Source organism: Micromesistius poutassou (genome assembly GCF_964030765.1).
Source record: "Micromesistius poutassou genome assembly, chromosome: 9".
NCBI lineage: Eukaryota > Metazoa > Chordata > Actinopteri > Gadiformes > Gadidae > Micromesistius > Micromesistius poutassou.
The window spans coordinates 15,748,125-15,770,983 of record NC_140279.1 but is presented as its reverse complement, the minus strand read 5'-3'; the positions used below and the strand labels follow the sequence as shown (position 1 = coordinate 15,770,983).

The following is a 22,859-nucleotide window of genomic DNA, read 5'->3' as shown; positions in this document are numbered from 1 at the left end:
CTGGATAACTGCTGATACAACCTCACTATTGACCTCTACAGTGTGGCGCTAGAGAACCAACTTCTCCTCCATGACCAATGCTCATGTTGTTAAGTTTTTAAGTCCTTGAGACTCTTTCAAATGCCACTAGAGATTTAACACCTTATGAAGAACTTGTGGTGACATGACCAAACATTCAGATGTTCCCGTGTGGATTTTCCACCAAACAAGTTTTCTTCCTCCATGAACGTTTTCATGGCTAATTCCGATCCTATCCAGTTTTATCACAAACCGCTCTAAAACTGGGCCAGCCAGGCTTATAAGCTCAGTGCTGCCACACAGACCCTATCTAAGAGATCTACTAACTGGTTAATTAGCAAACTTGATCAGGACATGGTCATGGGTGTTGCCAATAAAGGAATTAGCAGAGAACAGCCATGTCCTGTGTGGTTGTAGATACTTCCATAGTTTCAACTTACATGTGTCAATAATGACTAATGTGTAGGACTACTCTTTTTGCGCAAACCTTAAAAAAAGAATACCCACTCACTGGGAGATGTGAGCCCGTTCTCCAGGGAGATGCAGGCTGGTTATTATCCTACAGCCAAGATCAATGACACAGGCTATGACTATGTTTAAGTTGAGCCTACCTTTGAAAGGCAGCCAATTTAAAGAAGAATCATGTTAAATGCGGGATGCTAAAATGCTAGCTCTAATTGTCTCAGTGACTGAATGGAAAGAACGCATCTTCTCCACAAATCGTTCTGTGCACAATTGTTTTGGAGTCACAGCTCCTGTATTCAGCGCATTATTAAGTTGACCATCGATCTCGTGTTAGGAGCCAAAACCGTCTGGTTCTGATTGATTGGTTGGTGAGTGTGGGTTAGCGAGGGTAGTTGCCTCTGCCAAAGCTTACGGGTCGGTCGGGCGACGCAAGACTGAAAGAGCTGGGATCAACCCTCTCCGTTGTGTTATTGTAACGTTCCTTGCCGACAGTGGAAAGAGGGAGCGGATAACGGTCACTCTGATATATCAAGGTCCAGACCACTTCGCGTTTCATTGTTTTTTTTAACCTTCAAAGTAAAAGCTCTCAGGCCACTGTGATACCTTTTTGTTGGCCAGGTCAATGTCCAGCTCCTCCTCAGAGTCCTGCTCCTCCTCCAACTCCTCTTCCTCCTCCTGCTGCTGCTGCTGCCCCTGCTGCATGTTCTTCATCTTGATGAGGAGCTCCGCCATGGGGGCCGAGGTGCTGTAGTACGCCGAGCTGGTCACCACGGAAACGGATGACGTGAGACTGTCCTCCTCGGGTTTCCTGAAATACAGGCGGGACGGTTGTTATGGTGAATAGACACGGGAGAAACTTAAATGTGTTTAAGAGCAAACAGCATTGACATTTAGTCAACGATCAATAACGACAACCTCTTATGTTAGAGGGATTTGAAGGGCACCGATCGGCCACGCCCTAGAGATTGCGTGAGGGATAGTTTACCTTCCCTCCCCGGGCCTGCTGGTGCTGCTGGGCTTGCGGCGCTGGTGCGGCCCCTCCAGCAGGGGCTGTCCCTGGGGGAAGATGCCCTCCATGAGGTCCATGGTGGTCCTCCTCTTGCTCTGGTCCAGGATGTCTGCCAGGGACTTGTCTTTGCCCATAATGTCCCTGGCCAGCTCCTGGCTCTTGGGGTCGTCCCCGTACACGCCGGTCGTGGCGGGGAGGGGGGGCGTGTCGCCGTCGCCCTCGCCCTCGCCGGGCCGCTGTGTAGCTGGCGCCGCGGGCGGGTCCGGGGGGGTCTCTGCGGAGAGGTCCGGGGGGTATTCGGTGGGGAGGTCCATCGGGGCGTCCGTCGGGGGCTCGGGGTACTCCGTGGGGAGGTCTGGGAATTCTGACGGGGGCTCCGGGAGCTCAGAGGGATCCGCCCAGATAACGGGAGCTGTGGACGAGGGTGTGTGTGGAGAGAACGCCCATACAGATTAGAATCACCGTGCTGAATGAACCCACATGTTGTCGTCGTCGTTGTCGTTAGTGGAATCATCAATAAATGAGTTGGATAGTAAAGGGGATACGTCAACTTTTAAAGTTGACTTTCAAAAGGTATTTACTCAAACCGTTTTCTCTAAGCCGCTACACGCAACATTCACTGCTAAACAAACTGATACGTGCTACAGCAATTGCTAAAAAAAAAAACTACTACATGTTACAGGCACTGCTACATGTTACAGGCACTGCTACACTGCTACATGTTACAGGCACTGCTACACTGCTACATGTTACAGGCACTGCTACTCTGCTACATGTTACAGGCACTGCTACACTGCTACATGTTACAGGCACTGCTACATGTTACAGGCACTGCTACACTGCTACATGTTACAGGCACTGCTACATGTTACAGGCACTGCTAGACTGCTACATGTTACAGGCACTGCTACACTGCTACATGTTACAGGCACTGCTACACTGCTACATGTTACAGGCACTGCTACACTGCTACATGTTACAGGCACTGCTGGACTGCTAAACGCTAAATGTACTGCTACAAGCACTGCTAAATCAACTTCTACCTATCACTAAATGCACTGCTAAACCAACTTCTACCAGTACAGGCATCGATAAACACCCCGGGCAGCGCTACAGCGACGGGCCCCCGCTCCCCACAGCCCCACAGCAGCTGATCCAGGCTACATGTTAGCCTGGTTACAGTGTATCAGATTCTGCCGTACCGGTCAACAGGTCATCGGGTGGAGGAGGAAGGTCGTCGGGGGCGACCTCCGGCTCTTTCTGACGGGAGTAGGCACAGAACACAGAGTAGTCCTGCTCCTGGGGCCCCCCGACCAGAGACCCCTGAGGGCCGTGCGCCAGTGGAGGGGGGGCGGGGTCCTGCGGGACGATGTACTGCTGGTGGTCCTTCTCCGCCTCGCTCTCGGAGTGGACGATCCGGATAGGGACCTTCTTCACGGCCGTAGGGGAGGTGGTGGTGGTGGTTGTGTTCTCCACCATGCTGTCCATCCTAGAGAGAGAGAGAGAGAGAGAGAGAGAGAGAGAGAGAGAGAGAGAGAGAGAGAGAGAGAGAGAGAGAGAGAGAGAGAGAGAGAGAGAGAGAGAGAGAGAGAGAGAGAGAGAGAGAGAGAGAGAGAGAGAGAGTTTAGTTTCACTTGTATGTCGAGAGAGAGAGGGAGATAAGGGCGATACACAGAGAAGGGAAAGACAGGGACAGACAAAAAGTGAGAAAGAGAGACGGACAGAGTGGCAGAGAAGGAGACCGAAGGAGAATACAAGAAAAAGAAGGAAAGCGAAAACTCAATGTGATCCCGCACAACTATGTATTTAAAGGGGGAATCAAATTCTGCTGGTTCAGTTCCTGGGCCCAGACCGACACAAGTGGTGGTTCAGCGTACGAGCGTTACAGCCTGCCGATGCCAATAGAGCCTCTTTCCATCGGAACATCTGAGGCTGCTCCTTGCAGGGCTATGGTTTCCGTCTGCTATAAATACATAGCAGCCCTAGTCCACTGCAGCTCATGGCAGGCCATTCAGCACCAGAACAATGAACAAGCACATTCCAACCCTTACACATGTCATCTATCTTATGTTAATGCATGTCACAGCAGAATCTGCAGCGACAACCATTGACATCAATCCCAAATGTTGGAGATTTTGGTCAGTGAGGGAGCTACACCGGACCACAGCGCGGTACCATAAAGTGGGGAGAGGAGGGCCTTTTAAAGCTTTACCTGGGCGAGTCCTGGTCCTGCAGTGGGACAGGCGGCTGGTCGCTTAGCCGCTGGGGGTGGAACTGCGGCGAGGGCATGCGCTGGTCCTCCATGGTGCTCTGGCTGCTGGCGGAGCAGGTCGTATCCAGGGGGGGAGAGCTCGTCTGAGGCTCTGCTGCGGTTGGTATCCCTTCTTCACCCGCCACCACTACCCTGGGTCCCGGCTCCTCCAGCTCCCTGCTCGGCTTAGACTGCCTCTCTGGAAAGTTGTGGGCGGGGCTTAGAACAGGGGCGGGGTCAACATCTTCTTTAGCAGAGCAGGGGGCAGGGCCTTCTCCCTGGCCGAGGACGGCAGGCACCAGGGACTTTTGGGTGTCGCCGGACAGCGGGTGGGCCCCTGGCTGCCTGGGGAGGGGGTCCGCCTGGGGAGGCACGGCGGGGTTCCTCCTGGCCCCGGAGCTGGTGTGGTGGGGTGGGTGTCCGAGGTCCTGCGGGGGGTCTGTGGGACTGCGGGAGAGGGAGGTGGGCCCGGGGTAGCCGGGGGGAGGGACAGCCGCAGGGGTCCTGGGGGCGCTTCTGTACTCTCGGGGTGGACCGTACTGCTCGCGCTCGGCGGCACTCTGCCTCTGCCTGCCGTCCCCTGGAAACCTGGAGAACAAAGAAACATTGCACACACACGTGCACACACACACACACACACACACACACACACACACACACACACACACACACACACACACACACACACACACACACACACACACACACACACACACACAAAGCTTTTAATGACACGCCTCCCTAACACCAGACAGCACAGACCCCTCATCTAGAGCTCCATTAAATAACAGCTGATCATCTCCCCAACTGACACTGTGATTATGTAGAGTGAGGGGGAGGGAGAGTGAGAGAGAAGGGAAGACAAAGACAGGAAGAAGAAGAAAGAGAAAGAGAACATGAGACAGACAGAAAGTGTGAGACAATGAGCAAGTGACAGACAGACAAACAGACACACAGAGAGAGAGAGAGAGAGAGAGAGAGAGAGAGAGAGAGAGAGAGAGAGAGAGAGAGAGAGAGAGAGAGAGAGAGAGAGAGAGAGAGAGAGAGAGAGAGAGAGAGAGAGAGAGAGAGAGAGAGAGAGAGAGAGAGAGAGAGAGAGAGAGAGAGAGAGATATCGAAGGCTAAATGGAGAGAGATAAAGATAGAGTGAGACAAGAGAGTGAAGGATAGGCAAAGAGAGAGAGCAAAGTAGAAGAAGAGAAAGAGCTCTCTGACGTTCAGCTCTGCACGGAATTTAAGGAATACTTGAGATCCCACAAAGTCTGTGATGAACAGGAAAGAGAGGCCGGCCGGGGCCCAGGGAGGAGACTGGGATCACAACCGTGTCGTCCACCTCTACACTGGGCTATGATGGCCCAAGCTACACCACAAGGCTGGCGAGTATGAAATACTCAACGTCCTCAATATTCATGAATAAGGCCGGTAGGGGCTGTAGATGCCTACAGCTATGGCGTGGAAATGGGAAGTTAAACACCCCAACAAGTCTAGACTCGTCTCCTGCCCACAATATATCAATAAACCCCCACACACACCAACCAAAAACCGAAAAAGTTAAGTGAGTTAAAGTGCTTTTTAGAAAAAGTTCCACGAGCCACTCACCCTCCTAGGAGCTCCATGTGTGTGCTGGAGGATGTGTGTTTCATGCTCTTGTGTGACAGACACCTTTAGCGGTGTCCCTTACACCTGCTTTGTATCACCAACAGACAGATGGTCCTGGCTGTTGTCATGCTAATGCAGGACTCATGTCCTCGTCATGCCAACACAGGGAGTGATATGGTTGTCATGCCAACACTGGGAGTCATGCTGGTGTGTATGCTTGTGTGTATGTGTGTATGTGTGTGTGTGTGTGTGTGTGGTATGACAAGGCAACATACTGTACAACACCCCAGAGTTTAACCAACCAGGCGATCACCAGATGACCCACTCTCCCCACTTCCTGAATAACTGGTTAAGAGCCACTGGGCCACTGTGCATGACATCATCATCAGCCAACCATCATCCACCATGGAGTATCTCTCTTACGGACACTCACTCAAAAGCAGCACAAAAAGCGTGGCTCCAGGAGGACTGAAGATAACGTTTTAACATACATGATATATTATATAGCCAATTCAAAATCTATTCCATGTTTTGACCCTGCCTAGAAGCTTATAGCAGTAAACCATAAATGAATAATCGCCATCTCTGCACATATCAATCTTTTAACATGTGTGTTAAATGTTTATATCAACATGCATATGCATAACATTTACACACATGACCTTGCCTGTATTTATAGTGTCTAGCTGGTCTAACTGAGCCCTTTCTTAATGTAAAGGTGGCAGACATGCACAGTGTTTTAAAGATATGCACATCACACGGTGTGCACGGAGGCCTCCGTTTACCCAGAAATCCCTTCTCTGCAGCGGTACACATATATAAGTGTACTCTCGCCATGCATCACTTCTAGCATGGATCATCACATCACAGCCAAAGCGATTTGGCACCCAGCCATCCACACACAAACACAATGGCTCCACCAAGCATTTCTTGACTTTTACAGTGTTACGCTTCGAGTAATAGATATTGCTCTAGCAGGTTGATGAAACATTTCCTGTGTGTGGGGCCCCCCCATCAGATGCCTCGCCTACACCACCAGCACACGGCTGAGCCAGACAGAAGGCCTGCGTTGTTTCAGCTCAGCAGAGACTGAGCTCACGGTATGTCCCACAGACGTCACCAAGCACCCACAATCACAGAGCTCTGCTGAACAGGAATGTTCTCTAATGTTCGGTTGAAACTTCAGGCTGGTTCTGGCAAACCCTATTAGACTACAAGATGTACACATATGAATCATCCAAATGTGCTGCTTCAAAACATAGTCACTGATCAAATATTTACCCAAATACTCCTTAAGTTGATCACATGAGCAACAAAAAAATGAATCCAGCGGCCAAATGATTTTGCTTGCTTGTTAAAAGATTAATCATCAGTTGTATAAAATAAATGTGAACTAGATGCAAGTTCTATAAAATACAGGTGAACCAGCAGTACGTTGTAAAAAAGAAAGATTTATCTGCAGTACGTTTAACTTTTATAACTATGGGGTTCTCCTTGATAGTTAAGGGAGTTGTTCTTTTCCCTTTAGAGGGCTTAGGGTTAGGGGTGTGTTGTATAATGTGGCCTTTGAAGCCCTTTGAGACTCTACGTGTGATTACGGGCTCGGCTAATATAATTGACGTGGCTATGAAAGACCCCTCCTCACCTGGTAGAAGTGCCTTGATGATCCGCAGGTCTGCTTTCCATCAGAACGTACTCTGTAGACTTTCTACCGGGGGCTTGAACCTTCAGGTAGATGAACAAAAACACGTACAGTACGTTCTTATTTCGCGAGTCTTATCCCAGACAAGGAACCCAGACTTTTCACCTGCCTTGCCTCTGCTGACAATAGAGGAGGCGATAGTTTTGTCTTTGGATTAATTTCTTGTTTGGTCTCTGGGTGTGTCATTATGAACAAACATGGGATTTATATTTGACTTGGCTCTCATGGTTGGGCCTTCCTAATGCGTTTCATGAGGTGAACTTGTCTAAACAGGGGATGTCGAGTTTCCTCGAGTGTTGCTTCAATCTGTTGGCTCAATATTAACTTTGAGACTTTGTAGAAATTTGCATGCATACATTAATGGTATTTCTTTAGTTTAAATAATTATTATAATTGCGAACCATCCAACTATGAACCAGGTAAAGAAAACAGCGCACCTGTCCATAGAAGTCAGCAGAGGGAGAAGAGCGTGACCGCTCGTGGTAGCAAGGAGGTTTGGCTCTGTGCTCTGCCCCGGGGTCCAGGATGTTATCTGCCGAGCGGTAGCGCCCAGAACCCCTCGTCTCAGAGGACTTCCGCTGGTCACTCCACCGAGCCTCGTACTCTGCGAAGGTGCCCAGCCTCTCCTGGTCCAGCAGGGCCTGGTTTTGATCAGAGTAGCTTCTCCTCCATGCCTCCCCTTGGTTCTCTGTGGCAGGAGGGAACCCACCTCCCACTTCTCTCAGCGATGCTCCAGGCTCACCAGTGCAGGACACGGCGGTAGCGCTGTTGGCATCGCCAAAGTTCTCAGAGCGGCTCCGATTGGACGCCGTGGTCTTAGCCGAGACCGGTTGGCCGGCTCCCTCGGCGGGCTTCGGTGGGTTGGCGTCAATGGGAACGTGGTCACCCACGCCCACCTGGTGGATCTTGTTTGGTTCTGAGAAAGACTTCACCTTCCTCTCCACGGGGAAACGCTTACGGCTTCCGATGCGGGTCACCTGACTGCCGCAAATAGACGCCGTTCTGCTGACGCCAGCCTCTGCGACCGTTGGCAGGGAAGAGATGTCTTTGCGAGACCCCATGGATGCTTGGTAGCCGGACAGGGCCTCGGCCCCGGGTTGCTCCAGGAGGACTGGCTCCAGGTCTCTCCTCCGGAAGGAGGTGGCCTGGAGCACCCGGGCCTGCGCCTCCTTCAGATGGTCCTTGTAGGTGCTGGTGAAGGAGCCCTCCAAGGAGGAGGCAGGGGAGTTCTCTGTGGGCCTCCAGGATCCGGTCTCCTCCTCGGGGTCGGTGCTGGAGAGGGTGGCGGCGCTGATGCTTTTCTGCAGCTTGGCTTTTCTCATCTGGATCTCGTTCCTAAACGTGGTGGCAAAGCGGTCGCTCCTCTTGGCCATCTTGGCATCGATGGACTCCTCGGCCTGGGCCTCTCCTAGGGGGCCGCCTCGGGCCTTGGTCTCCATGGACAGAGAGTGGAGCATGGGGGTGGTTTGGGGTCTGATCTTTTCGTGGTCCTGGTTCTGGATCCTGAGTTCCTGCTGCACTGGCAGAGACCTCCTCTGGTCCGGGAGTTTTCCAGGAGGATGACCCCTTTGATAGGGCTCCGCGGTCTGGGGATTCAGCCTCAGATTCCCCCTGATGTCAGGAGGGGCTTTAGCGGAGTGGATGTCGGACATGGCCGGTGGCGTACCCGAGTGCTGTCGTGTGTGTTGAGGAAGACTTTCCTCTGGCCGGCCATATCCGTTGCTGTCCTTCCCAGGACGGAAGCCCTGCTGCTGGGGAACCTGGTGATACTTTGCCTTGTCCTCGGCCGGAGGAGTCAGAGAATTTATGTCATTTCTTGTCTGCACCGCCTCCACGTCTGACGCACCCATTCTGTCCTCTGCTACCTTCCTGGAGCTGGGCTGGCCCGGCTGGCTTTTGGTTATGCAGTAGTACCGGCTGTGTCCAGTGCTCTCTGGGTTCTGGTCGAGTGGAATGGCCGCCAGGGGAGCAGCAGTAGGCCGTCCCTGGCTGGGTGGGTAGAGAGGACCAGGGTTGTTGGTGGGCAGCTCCTCCATACTGCTGTAGTAGCCACTGGTGCTCTGGGGCTTGGGAGCAGCTGGGGCCCTGGCCTGGGGGTAATATTGCCATTGATGGGGGGGCTGGTTAACCTGGGAAGGTTGGCCTGGTCGGACATCTGTCACGGGGTGCTGCTTGTTTGAGTTGAGCTGGGAGTGAGTGGAGACATCAGGTGGTATTTGAGAAGTGTTGGTGTCATTTTTGAATGACGGGACATGACGGCGGAGTTCAGAAACATGTTTAACGGTTTCGGACGACTCTGGTCTTTTGTCGGCCGCCTTCTCGCTGGGTTTGGAATGGAGGAGTGCATCAGGACCCTCGGAGTATCCTATGACCAGGCCCCTCTCGTGCATCTTGGTGGCGGCAAAGCTGTCACTGCGCTGCGGTGGAGGAGGTGGAGGCGAGGAGGAGGAGGAGGATTTCTTCTTCTCAGGGATGTGCCAAACGGGGCCGAAGCTGGCCCTGCTGGAGCTGGAGTGGCGAGAGCCGATCTGCTCCTCCGAACGAGGACTGTCTCGCCCCGTACTCCCACCTGCCATATGCAGGTACCCCTGCCTGTCCTCCTGTAACCTCCCCACCTCGGTGGAGCCCTGAGTGGGTCTGCCTCCGCCGGGCTTGCCCCCAGAGTCCCACTGGCTGACTTTATGAAGCATGTTCTCGGTAGAGGCGGCGTTGCTCCTGGAAAGGGTGTAGTCCGGCGTGCCAGAACTGGTGGAGAAGGAGCTGTAGGCCGAGTCCCGCTTGCCGCCTCCTCCTCCACCTCCTGCTCCTGCTCCTGCTCCTCCTCCTCCTCCACCCAGGTGCTCCACGCTGCCACTGGACTTGGCGGGGGAGAGTTGTCCTGCAGGGTAGGGATGGGACGCCTGCTCTAGGCTGTCCATGCTGCCCAGAGAGCTGAACTGGTCTGACACTCGACGCAGATTGCTCTGCTCCCAGTCGCTGGAAAGGTCGGTTGAGGATGTGCTGAGAAATCAAAGAAAATAACGCACAAGATACGTGGAGAATGTTATTCTGCTAAATAAACATTATTTTGTAAATACCATAACTTGATTGCACTTCCAATCCCACTTTTACAAATAAATATACCATAATAACAATATGGTACTATGCATTCAATATCATTAAGGTATCGAATACAATGTCCAAACTTCAAGGATTTGGATGCATAACCATTGTTGCTGTTACCTTGCATCATATTGTGTGTGCCACACTGCAGTGGGAGGGGCCTGTGTTTTGGCAGACTCCGATTGGCTCTCGGTGAACTTGGTGGCATGCCAGGAATGGGGCCTGCTCATTGGCTCGTTCCTCCTGAAGGAAAGGGTGAAGCACAGCTGGATTAGCGGCCCACCCCTCATGGAAAATGGGAACGGTTTGCTCTAGATGTTCATCCATGCGTTCAGAAAGTTAACCACCACAGCTGAAACTCCACCAAACCAACTCCTCTAAAAACAACTGTCAGAAAATCATGTGTCCTCTCCTTCGTCATGTTTGGCTTGTTGAAAATTATATTTTGGCCAACTTGCTGAACAGATGAACCTTACAATATGTTTATAGATTCAAAAACAATTCTTTATAGGGAGAGTTAAAATAAAAGTTAGAGCTTTAAAACAAGCCTGAGAAAAATGGAATAAACACACACACAAACACACACACAACAAACACAAACACCACAAATAAAAAAACTTAAAAACTGAAAGTTCACGTCACTGGCCAGCAAAGTGTAGTTCAAGCTACACGGCCTGTAGACGTAGCGTTTCAGCTAACGGGCAGAGCTACGTGATCACCCGAACGGGAATGCAAAAGAGGAAGAGGGGTGGCCTATGGATACAGGAGATAAATGGTATGAGGTGGACGGGAGGAGGAGATGCATGTTCACAGGTGAGCATGGAATGGGCAGCTGCTGGTATCACTAACTACTACTGACGGACGGACACGCGGAGCCCTACCTCATGGAGCTCCGTAATATCTTGGTGAGGAAGTTCCTCGCCACATGAACGTCATTCTCTGACGGCATTTTGTTAGCTACAATATCCACCATGTTCATAGTCCTGCTGGCAAGGGGAGGAACACAGAGGCTAAGAACATCGGCTGGACTTTCACACAGACAACATGAGCAGAAGATCACTGGACATGGAGGACTTAGGGTGTACTGTACTCATTAGATGAAGGTATTAAACAGGCAGAAAACCCTACTATACTACCCTTCACAGACACATGTTTCCTAGTGGACTTGTCGCTTATTATTGCCTGTAAAGGCATGGTGTAGGTGCCCCCTCTACTGGTCAAAGCTAGTAAATGCTTATGTGCTCTCTACTGTCATGCTACCGGCAATGTACGGCAGACGACCATACTGGACCCATACTGTATTTCTGACGCATGTCCACCAGTGGATTCCAAACCAGGCCAACATTGTAAAGGCTCAGGACTGTAAAGGCTGTGAGTCATGGTGCCCTGCCAGCACCATCTGGCCCCACGGGAGGGGAGGACGTAGCCTCAGTGTGGGGTCAGGGGCTTAAGGGCCAGGGGAGATCTCTTACAGAACCAGCTGATCCGCCTCACTCCTGGGGAACAAGCTGTCGTCTGCCTCTCTGGGCCCAGACAGGCATGGTTCCTCCCTGACCTAACCGGAGATCATACTACACCACCTGACTGGTCAGGAAGAGACTCTGCGTGGTCCACAGTTAGGCGTTCCACTTTATCCATAATGGTGTAAATGTTTATGGTGTCGGTGAAAAGCTAAGGTGGGATCTGCCTTGGTGTTAAGATTTTTATGGGGATTTTTTCTAAACTTCATTTCATTTTATTTGGCTTGTGACACACTTAACTTGAGCCGTTTCAACTGAGGATAAAAATGCAGGCCTGAGAGTCCAGCACTGGGACAAAGCGGTGCCTTGCCTCCCTACAAAGCTCTGGGGTCAAAGGTTGTGCCCTCCTGAGACACACTGGCCAAAAGCCCTGAATGACATAGCTTCCCTTTCGATGGAGAGTGATGATTTGGCAGCACAACACTGGGGTAAGGGGACCAAGAACCCAAACAACAATAATGCTCAGATTGGGCTTGAGATTTAGCAAAGCTTCATAAAGTCTATCTATGAACTAAGTGCTGGATTATAGTGAGGAGTGCCTGCTTTTTTTGGGGGGGGGGGGGGGGGGGGGGGTGGGGGGACAAAGAGAGGCCAAAGAGAGGCCAACGCAGGGCTGCGGGCTTCCTGGACTCCAGTGGCTCCATGTTTGTAGGCTGTGAGGAATTAGCCACAAGGAGCCGGCCATTGGTATGCAAATGAGCATGGTTTTATTAGGCCTATCGTCAGGGCTACAGCTGGGCAGGGAAAGATATGCAAGCGGGATGATTCAGTTGGCAGGCATGTGTTCGGGGGGCTCTCTGGAGGGTGATCTGTGTCTCGCCCCGTCACTTCAGACTGTTGTTTGAAAAGGGCCAGCGCTAACGAAGCCGCGCTCAAAAATAAACAGCTTACTCATGGATGCTTCACACTAGAAAAACTATTAATACCTTTAAAAGAAAGAGGGGTTTAACCTGCAGCGTTTGGAATTGACAGGCCTAAGAACGACAATGGTCATTTCAGAAGTGTAACGCGTTACATTTACATTGTGTCAAAAGATTAACTTGCATTCATTAGCAAGTGGTTAAACCTTGCTGATCGTGGCTTAACCTGAATGATGCATGGCCTTGTGCTCAATAACTCAAAGGAAAGCAAAATAAGTATTAAGGTCACACAAACACACCATATCCGTCTACCATATGCCAGTGCCGATCTCCCACCCCTTTCATCTCATTTATGACAGATCAACCTTGTGACAGAAACCGGAATCAAGTACAAACAAGACAATAACAACGTTTTTGACCAAAGTGATAAATCAGTGATAAATCATCCATAAAAGTAAATCCAAATTAAATCCAGATATTAAACTCACCAAACATCCAAATGAGGAACGACACGTCGGGCGTAAAAGAAAGTCAACACAACGTCGACAGTACAGAGTCCATCTTTAGATACGTACGGCCACCAAAAAGCACAACTCCCAGAGGAATCAACTGGAGGATCAGACCAGTTGTGCTCCAGTGCTCCCACTGCATTCCACAGACCTTTCACTGATGGGTCAAAACAAAGGAGCCCCCGGCCCCGGCAGGCTCCAGGTGTCTGGGCATGGCTGGACCCCCCACGTCACCCGTCCGCCGCCTCGGGTCCCCAAACCACAGAGCCACGAGGTAGCGAGTCACCAGCAGCACCAGCAGCACCGTCCGGGGAACTGAAACCTCCACCTCCGCGCAGCGTGAGCACATAGGCTCACTGAAAGTTTAACTTGTGCTTGTATAGTATGGGTGTTTGGGGTTGAGAGGAGATCCCCCTATAGATTATGGGTGGGAGTTTCCCCCTCAACCCCCAGCAGAATGTCTAGGAGGAGGGGGAGGGGGAGGGCTGGTGTCGCAGCCAGTCCCCATGGAGTAATCTCCAACCTCGTGTCGTCTCATTGGATCTTGGAGAGGGCCAATATGCTAATGAGGAGATTAAACGACAGGCTCTTCTCTTTCCAGCCCTCACCCACGCCCTCCCTCCCTCCCTGCCTCCCTCCCCTTCTTGTGAGGCAGACATGCATTTGCGCCATCGCTATGGCAACCGGTTGATCTCTGTAAGGGTGCGAGGGGCAGAGTGGCTGCTGAAAGCACTCGGTAACCAGGGAACGGGTGACAGAGCTTCGCCCGGCAACACGTCAGCAGCAGGTGATGCACATTCAACTTATATGGTGTGTTATGGTCAGTCTGAACAACATACACAATTTCAAAGCTTAATAGTCAAGATGGCCCGCTTTAATACATTTAAATTATGATCTTTTTCCAAAATATATATATTTTTAATATATATAATATTAATATGAATCTTAATGTATAGGCTTAATGTACATTTGGTCACGTTCCTCATAGAATGTTCTAGAAGTACATGGGAAAAACCCACCATGTGTGTTTTTATCTCTGATTAAATCTACTCTGGCACTGGAACCCCCAGTCTGGTGACCGGCAGGGAGATTAGGGCAGAATTATGGAGACAAAAGTAAATGGGGGGGCCCATAAAAACTACTTTTCATGATTACTTCCTGAGAAATGACAAAACTCAAGGCTGCATAAGAGATAGGATAGCAAAAATAAATGTTGTTGTCGATTTGTATTGCCTAGAAAATGCTTTTCAGCAGCAAAGCATTTTTTTTCTTGGTTTCCTTTTCATAAATCTGTAATCTCATCGATTCATTTTCTGAATCTGGACATGAGGCTTGTGCCATGGATCTTCTCAGACACAGAACATGCACTTAATAATATGCACAATAATGATCAGATTCTGTAGGTGTAGCTTGTTGTCAATCATTCAGCCCATATGAATGAAAAGGTTCTAGCACTGTTGCTCAACACAAGGACATTTAACATGTAGTAAATATAAGTTAATGTCCTGAGACACAGCATTGAGACCTGGCCTACTTGTCCCGGTAGAACAATCCCAGAGTCTCAAGTCCATTCTACAAGCGTTCTCCTGACCTGGTGGACACTGAGACGCAGGGTTACGCTAACGAAATGGCTGTGTTTATCCACTACATATATTTACCCAGGCTGCTGGAGGAACACTTCATCAAAATGGCGGCAGAAGTTTGATTGCATACGCTTTGGTTCCATAAGGTTAGGAGTTCTAGAAAACCTAAATCCCACCCTGATAGGATGGTAGTCCGAGAAAGCCGACATGGCTGACGTATCAATATATGTAGGAGAGGGGAAACAAGGGGGGGTTCATTGGATGCTGCAGTTGCTGTAGAAACCCTACATAAATAAGCAAGGTGAATTTTCCTCTGCTGGACACTAGCCCTAATGGTAGCATACACCACCCTAACCTTCATGTATCCATGGTAGAATATTAGACAACAACTGGCAACAGCGTGGTTTCTTTTATTGAATAATTCTAACTATTCTATAATTCTATAACACATCTAATAAGGTGGTTAGACATCAAGTCATCTGGGACAAATGTAAGTGTAGGAACACTTTGTAGGAGCGATGCCAACGCCCCAAATTAAAGCACGCTGCATTGTGGCGATAATTGCGGTGCCATTTAAAACGTTGAGGGTGCGTGCGGCCCCAAGCACGCCAACAGGTGAGCCTGATGCCGACGGGCTGACAAAGGCCTTCCTTCAGCAGGGGCTGCCGGCAGGTGAGTCACACGGGGGTGAGGGAGGTGAACCGTGGGAAGACGATAATGACTGGCACATTCCTGAGCCGAGCAACATACCAACTGTCAAACCAGCGGCTGCCCTGGGTTACTGCCAGACCCAAAACACCTGGTGATCATGTCTGGAGCCCAGGGTTCACGCACCATCTCGCCCTCACGGAGCGGCCATCTTTCCTTTTCTTTTTTTATATACAGTTTATATATATATATATATATATATATATATATTTTATAATCATCATGGAAATGAATTTGTCCCAGTCACGTTACACGGTTCAACTAAGAATGAAAAACGAACAGAATTAAAGCTGGTCACAGCCTCAAAAGGTATACACAGAAGGCACCGCTGACCCCAGTGACCGTGACTCAGGGACCGCCCTTTTCCTGTGAAACCTGTGGGCGAAGTGGTGCAATGAAATCGACCCTGTGACATCACAGAGGTTGCGCTATCTACCCTACACAATGTCATCTTTGGGCCTGGAAAGTCACATGGCCCTGGGCACTTTGTGAGCAAACTTGTGATTGATTGAAGATGTTAACTCATTCAAATGTTTTGCATTTATTCAGATGGCTCCATAGAACATCTGTAGCAAATTTGGTGTAATTTGCACCAGCGGCTATTAGGATTTAGAGGTTTTTCAGAAACCTTTCAATGTGAATACCTAATTACTTTACTTCAAATTTTGAATAATCTCAACAAAGTTTTTGTTAGCTTGTCACCAAGTCAGTGGCGGACAGACAGGAACGTTGAACCAACCACAACACCCAAAGTCACATTAAAAGGAAGAAAGACACTCTGAATGACATGTTGTCTTTTACACACATATATCTAGTAGTAGAAGTAGCAGTAGTAGTAACACTTGACTTATGTCAATTTATTAAAATAAATAATAAAGTAGTTACAACAACAATAATGTATTGATGGGATTACTTAAGCACTCCCTGAACATCTAGGATTTAAGAAAATAATTATATTCTAATGCTGAAAAAAGTTAAATGTAGATCAGTTCACATCAAAGCACCTAGTCTATGGAGCAACCCCATTAGCAAAAAAAGTGTCTGTGTAATTATGTAATTACAGGACTTGACAATTCTCCTCAAGTGCTTGTGCTTAAGAGCACATCGATATTTAGCAAGGCACAGCTTGGCAGCATCACTAATTACCCATAAACATGAGCTTACTGTAACTACAAGCAGCAGATCCAAGAGAACTGGAGTGGGCCCTGCCTTCCTTAACATGCTGCAGTTGTTATCACAGCAACAAACACATTCCCTATTACAATTTGAATCCCTTACCAAAGCAAAACACTAGACTAAACATACCCTATTCGGAAGGTTTCTTTCCTAACCCATGATAGTAACAGGTGAGAGCTGATTCACATCTACACCAGTAGGGGGAAACCAACTGCTACATGTGACAATTTATTCTACAGGTCACTAAGTTAGCTCTGCTTCATGACAGACTAGCAGTAGTGCAAATAGTTGACCATAAAGACACATCCAACAAATGTTAAGTACAGCAACATACATGTATAAAGAGCCCTCCACATGTATGTACCAAGGAACCATCAGTAAAGATCTCAATCATCAGGAAGAGCAGTTCAAAAAACTCATGACTGGTTTCTGGGAACAATCATGCAAGTCATGAAATCAAGACAAGCGACCTTAAAGTATTGATTGACTTTGGGATGGTTCATTCTCTGTCCTATTGGATGGTATGCTTTGGGTGTTCCGAGCCTCACTTGTAAGGGTCGTTTGGTGGCATGTGCAAGTGTACTTCATGACTTTGTGTACTTCATCCTCCTCATCCTCATCGTCATCCGCTTATCCGGGGTCGGGTCGCGGGGGCAGCAGCTCAAGCAGGGGGCCCCAGACTTCCCTTTCCCGGGCCACATGGACTTTGCGTACTTAAGAATCAATAAAACTAAATGTGACATTGTCAGCAGACACTGGTCAAGTATAACAAATACTATTAATTCTTTCTTCTGTAGCTATGCATAACTTAAGCAGATGTGTGAATGATGTTGAGACATTATTCATGTTCAGAACAGAAAGCCTATTTAGAAAAAACAAGAAATGAGAAAGAGGAAAATCAACAAGGAAGCGCTGTTTTTCACCGAGCCACACCTACACGCTCTCCATCACTGCTTCCTTACACACCTCCCCCCTACCTCGCAAATGACCTCACACCACACACATATTGCATGAGTCACTGCATGCAAAAAAAGGTGACGCAGTTTGTTCAACCCCGCCCACCTCCACCTCCTGTACAGACCACACCTGGGAACCAGAGCAGGTTTAACCGACTTCCTGACTCTCAGTAAACATCCACCTGAGACCCAATCTCTCGGTCTCCACGGGCCCCGGAAAGACTGGAAGGTGCCACTCGGGCCCGGGGGTTGTCAAGGAGCAATCAGGGCTTTACGAGCAACATGCTTCGTTAGTATACACGCAACCCATGTGCCAGTTCAGAAGAGCCTTGCAGACAGCAGATGTGAAGGTGTCCCTACATCAGCTCTGAGCTGTACCCTTTGATTAAAAAGTATATGTGTTCTGAATCTGTCTGATGTCTGTCCCGGCGGCCAGGATGGACTGGTTGAAGGTCAGACTGAGGTCCATACCCAGACAAACCTTGAACTTAAGAGTCACTGAGAAACAGACCAGGCCAGAGGGGCAGCGTTGTACTGTCGTTTTGTATATACTTAGGCAGACAGGAAAACAATTTAATTAATCTATTCTCACTTTGTTTGTGTAGTGAGAAATAGTTCAGTCCAAAATAGACTAACTTAATTTATGACCAATACACAAAAAAGTATTATATTCATCTAGTTCCTGTTGCTGATGCTGCTTCTTCCTCAGTACATTTTTAATAAGTACACTGGAATGTAAAACATGTGAACTTGAACAATAAATGGTTTGACAGAAGTTTAGCAGCTAAGAGCTAAATGTGAAATGTGAGTAAGAAGTCTGCGTGTCAAACAAATATTTAGCACAGGAAAACTAATTTGGAAAAAGCCCTGCACCCCATACATTATACTATATACATATTGAGTCATTGACGGCATAATATGAAACACATTGTTTATCTTTTTTGGCTCACACATTCTTTGTGTTTCCACTGAACAAAAAACACGAACCGTGCATGCTTGAGCAGCACATGGCTCTTAAAGAACCACACGCTGACGCTTACGTACAAGTTACAGAGTGTGGAGTGGATGTAGAATTCCACAGCAGGGTGTCTATTGTGCAGAAAACAGCCAGCTAGACGCACAGCCCGGGCCAGCTAGACACGGCCAGCTAGACGCACGGCCAGCTAGACGCACGGCCAGCTAGACGCACGGCCAGCTAGACGCACGGCCCGCGCTTTGGGGCAAGGAGAGCTTCGACTGGACTCCTTGTACGGCAGTATTTGCTCAGGGTTACGATATGATACAACACAGAAACAAATCCAGGCACCGGGGAGAGATAAAGAACTCTATGTCTCACACACAATGAGCCCATTTTTAATAAGGTGCAGGGCTTGAGTCTCGGTTGAGGAACTGTTTGATTGTGCGGGTAATGAATAATGAGACGGACACTGCATTGTGATAAGACAGAGTCACTCGTACTGTTTATGAATACAGTGCCCTCCCTAATGATACTGATAGTAACAACATAAACTCAACTTCTCAACCTAATATAATCAATTAATATCAGACAATTACAACTCATTCATGAGGGTGTATTGCTCAATAACTCGATAATGCAGCATACAAAAACAGATGTTTGTTGTTGAAGGGATACAGCGAGAACTAGGTATGTATACGTTGCAACAGGAAGAGAGATGAGAAAGTTCAATGGAAGACACGTCACTTCAGATGAGATCTTAATGACATCACAAACCATCTTTAATTTCCCTCTCTACTTCAATAACAACCTATCATGTTACTGCAGCCACCTCTCTTCCACTGCAACCTCCTCTCCACACCGCAAGCAGCTGTAATCTCTAACCAGCTCTCGACTGCAACCAACTCTAACCAGCTCTCTATTTTGTCCAGTTCTCTACTGCAACCAGCTCTTAGCTCTAACCAGCTCTCTATTGTGTCCAGTTCTCTACTGCAACCACTTCTAAACTCCAACCAGCTCTCTACTGAAACCACCACTAAACTCCAACCAGCTCTCTACTGAAAGAAGTTATCTACTGAAACTACCTCTAAACTCTAGCCGGCTCTCTACTGTAAACAGTTCTCTACTGTAACTACCTCAGTAGAGAACTGCTACAGTTCTTAACTGTAACCCAGGGCTATTCAACCTCCTTAACAAGTGGGCCAAAAAGGAAAATCACTGGGGGTTCATGGGCCACACAAGAGTAAAAGTATGTCAATGAATCGCTACAAATAAATCTTACTTAAAGTAGTGTTAACTTAATAGATATAGTACTACTACATTGAATAAACTTGTCAGACCTTTCTTCTTCACTTTTAATCGTATCATTATAACATTTAAATATTTGTCGGACCATTCGCTTTTGAATTGGCGATTTTCACAATAAACCTTACGTTTTTTTGACTTGGAGAGAGCGTGTTGTTAGCCTAGCTAAGGTGAGTTTCTCTGTGGCCCGCCAGCATAAAATGCAACGTGAGCTTGACTGAGCCAATAGCAGGTGCAGACAGAGCCTTATAGGCATGTGTATGACAGATTTAATGCATTCATTTTATTTTTCATATTACAGTGTAATATGATAAATAACACGAATGCAAACCAAAAAAAAATAATAAAAAAATATCTATAAATATTTTTGTTGGTTTGCAGGCAACCTCTTGTGGGCCAGAAAAAAATTAAGAAGGGCCGTATTCGGCCCACAGGCCACTAGTTGAATAGGCCTCCTGTAACCAGTTCTCTACTCCAATTCTAACCAGGAGAAACCCCAGCAGAACAGAGCCTCCAGCTACCTATGACTATTGATGAAAGCTATAAACATTAGTAGAGGTAATCTCATCCCGCACAGATAGAGAAGAGACAGGGTAACCATGGTTAGTTGGGATACGTAACCATGGTGATGCTGAGGACGGGGTGGGGCCTCAGCAGATAGAATTTCACCTCATATTTGTAGCACAACACAAACAAGAACTAGTCTAGAATCATATTTATTTTAGTGGAACAAAGCAAACGGGAGTGGAAAAGAGGCGTTGATGTATTTATAACTTGAAATAGGCCTCAGGTCTATTTCGAAAGTGAACATTCTGCTTTGCACTAAAGAGCAGCAGATGCTAAAGGGTTGGGACAGGCCACAGGCAGGTGAGCGGCACTGGGAGGGAACGTACCTTTTCACCACCAGACTGAGAGTCTTGTGGGAGCTCTTCACCAGACAGATGGCCTCCTGTCTGTAGCCACTCAGGGGAATCTCGTTGATGTTGACCAGTTCGTCCCCCACCTGGAGACCCACGACCGCGGCTTGGCTTCCCTCTTCCACCTGAAGAACCACAACACAGCAGGAAGTCTTATACAACTGGTAAAATACTAGACAGGTCATCAGATGGACCACAGCACGACAGGAGGTCAAATACAACCTGTAAGATGCTACACGGGTGATCAGGTGGACCACAACACAGCAGGAAGTCTTATACAACTGGTAAAATACTAGACAGGTCATCAGGTGGACCACAGCACCACAGGAGGTCAAATACAACCGGCAAGATGCTACACGGGTGATCAGGTGGACCACGGCAAGACAGGAAGACTTATAAAACCGGTAAGATGCTACACAGATGTTCTGGTGGACCACAGCACAGCCGGAGGTCTAATACATAATGTGAGATAGTGCAAGGCCGAACAGGTGATCTGGTATGGACCAAAACACAGCGCACATAACAGTTACAATGTGTTTAAACTGAACAGGTAAGATAGACACCACGCAGGTGATCAGAACATTACCAATGTGTTTCAATACAACAGGTGAGATACTGCACAGGTAAGAGAGATACCACACAGGTGATCACAACATTTACAATGTAATAAAACACATTGTGGTAAGATACCACTACACTGCAACACGTTTGTTTATAGTTGACTAGAAAACTAAATAACAAAGGGTGTTTTTATATGTTGCTGAGGCTTATTATTCAATCCTTCCTTCCACTGTCACAAACTGTACCTACACAAGGTGGACAAAAGACTGCAACAAAAGACTTAACGGATCAGTGTATTCTTTTTTAACGCGTTGAGCCCCTCTCTGTATTGGTAAGATCCGAGAGATGTTTTAAACGACCAGCATGGTAGCTCCTTAAATACATATATACACTCATAAAACTCACAATGTAGTGAAACTAAAAAGTACAGGAAAGAAAGAAGTTTTTTACAAGAGACGGATGTAAATAAATAAAATCCCATTCATGGGCAGGCCAGTGCAGGTTGTGCAAGTGAAATAAGTCATGCTGCTCATAACTTATCTTAATCTTGATTCGTTAACCGTGTTTAAAGCCCTGGCCGTGTTTGCTCAGGTTAAACAGGTGAGTCTTTTTCCTAAGAACACGTCCGGTAGCTCTAAAAAAAATTCAGAAGCACTCTGTCAAACCCCATGCCACAATGTGAAAACAAACTGCATTTTGTTTGGATCATTGAAACACGGCAGCAAACGGTGTGAAAGTGCACTTTGAATAACACATTTCTCAGAGGGGGGTATGTGTGCAAGAAGGGAACTAGGATAGGCTGGAGCTCAAAGACACTAAAAGATTATTACCATTAGTTGAAATAATAGAATGTGGTGCAACACAATTACAAAATGATTACAATATATACATATCACGTCATATACTATGCTTGTTCTACTGTCAACTTAATAGGTATATTATGTGAAGCATCAGTGAAATACTTATAGGCCTTTAAAATAAGCAAGGCATAAATAAACGTTATTTGGCATAGCATCCAAACCTGTTGCATTATGGGTTAAGTAGAAAAATATGTCTTTGTATTTTGAGGAGAAATATTGCCCTTTAAGGTAAAAGGGGTACATGAAGACACCCCCCCTTCAAACACACATACTCCCTCTCTCAGAGAGAGAGAGAGAGAGAGAGAGAGAGAGAGAGAGAGAGAGAGAGAGAGAGAGAGAGAGAGAGAGAGAGAGAGAGAGAGAGAGAGAGAGAGAGAGAGAGAGAGAGAGAGAGAGAGAGAGAGAGAGAGAGAGAGAGAGAGAGAGACTACAAGGGCATACTTGGCAGAATAGCACTGGGGCCAAACTCTGCAGCTGATTATCAACCTGCATGACTTAACCTCAGAGGTATGTTTTCACATACATGTCCCTCACGGTTGACCATTATATCGTATAGGTTGTTCACTGCAGACCACTACCTCGTATGGGTCCCTCGCTCACTGCAGACCAGTTTTTTCAGTTTTTTTGACCTAAACCCCAGTTTCTCATACCCCTGGTCTAACTTTTCATTTGAATACCAGGGCTAATCTCAGCAAGCTAGATCATTCCAGGGTAAAACACACACACTTTTTATGTATGCTTAAGGGAAGTAACTAAGTAATGTGCAGTACAAGTTTTAGGGAAAGCATGGCAGCGCAGAGCCG

General features: G+C 47.9%; 1 protein-coding gene across 2 annotated transcripts in view; it reads right to left on the bottom strand.

The window, feature by feature from the left end:
• Positions 1–22,859, bottom strand: part of shroom2a (shroom family member 2a) — a 31,995-nt gene that overhangs the window by 3,171 nt on the left and 5,965 nt on the right. For both annotated transcript variants that reach the window (XM_084473078.1, XM_084473079.1), the window contains 8 exons: positions 20,612–20,760; positions 10,267–10,389; positions 7,482–10,044; positions 6,988–7,067; positions 3,705–4,331; positions 2,695–2,981; positions 1,469–1,904; positions 1,087–1,291 (listed from right to left, as the gene is read on the bottom strand). In XM_084473078.1, coding sequence (XP_084329204.1) covers positions 1,087–1,291; positions 1,469–1,904; positions 2,695–2,981; positions 3,705–4,331; positions 6,988–7,067; positions 7,482–10,044; positions 10,267–10,389; positions 20,612–20,760 — 4,470 coding nt within the window. The remainder of the gene's footprint in view (positions 1–1,086; positions 1,292–1,468; positions 1,905–2,694; positions 2,982–3,704; positions 4,332–6,987; positions 7,068–7,481; positions 10,045–10,266; positions 10,390–20,611; positions 20,761–22,859) is intronic.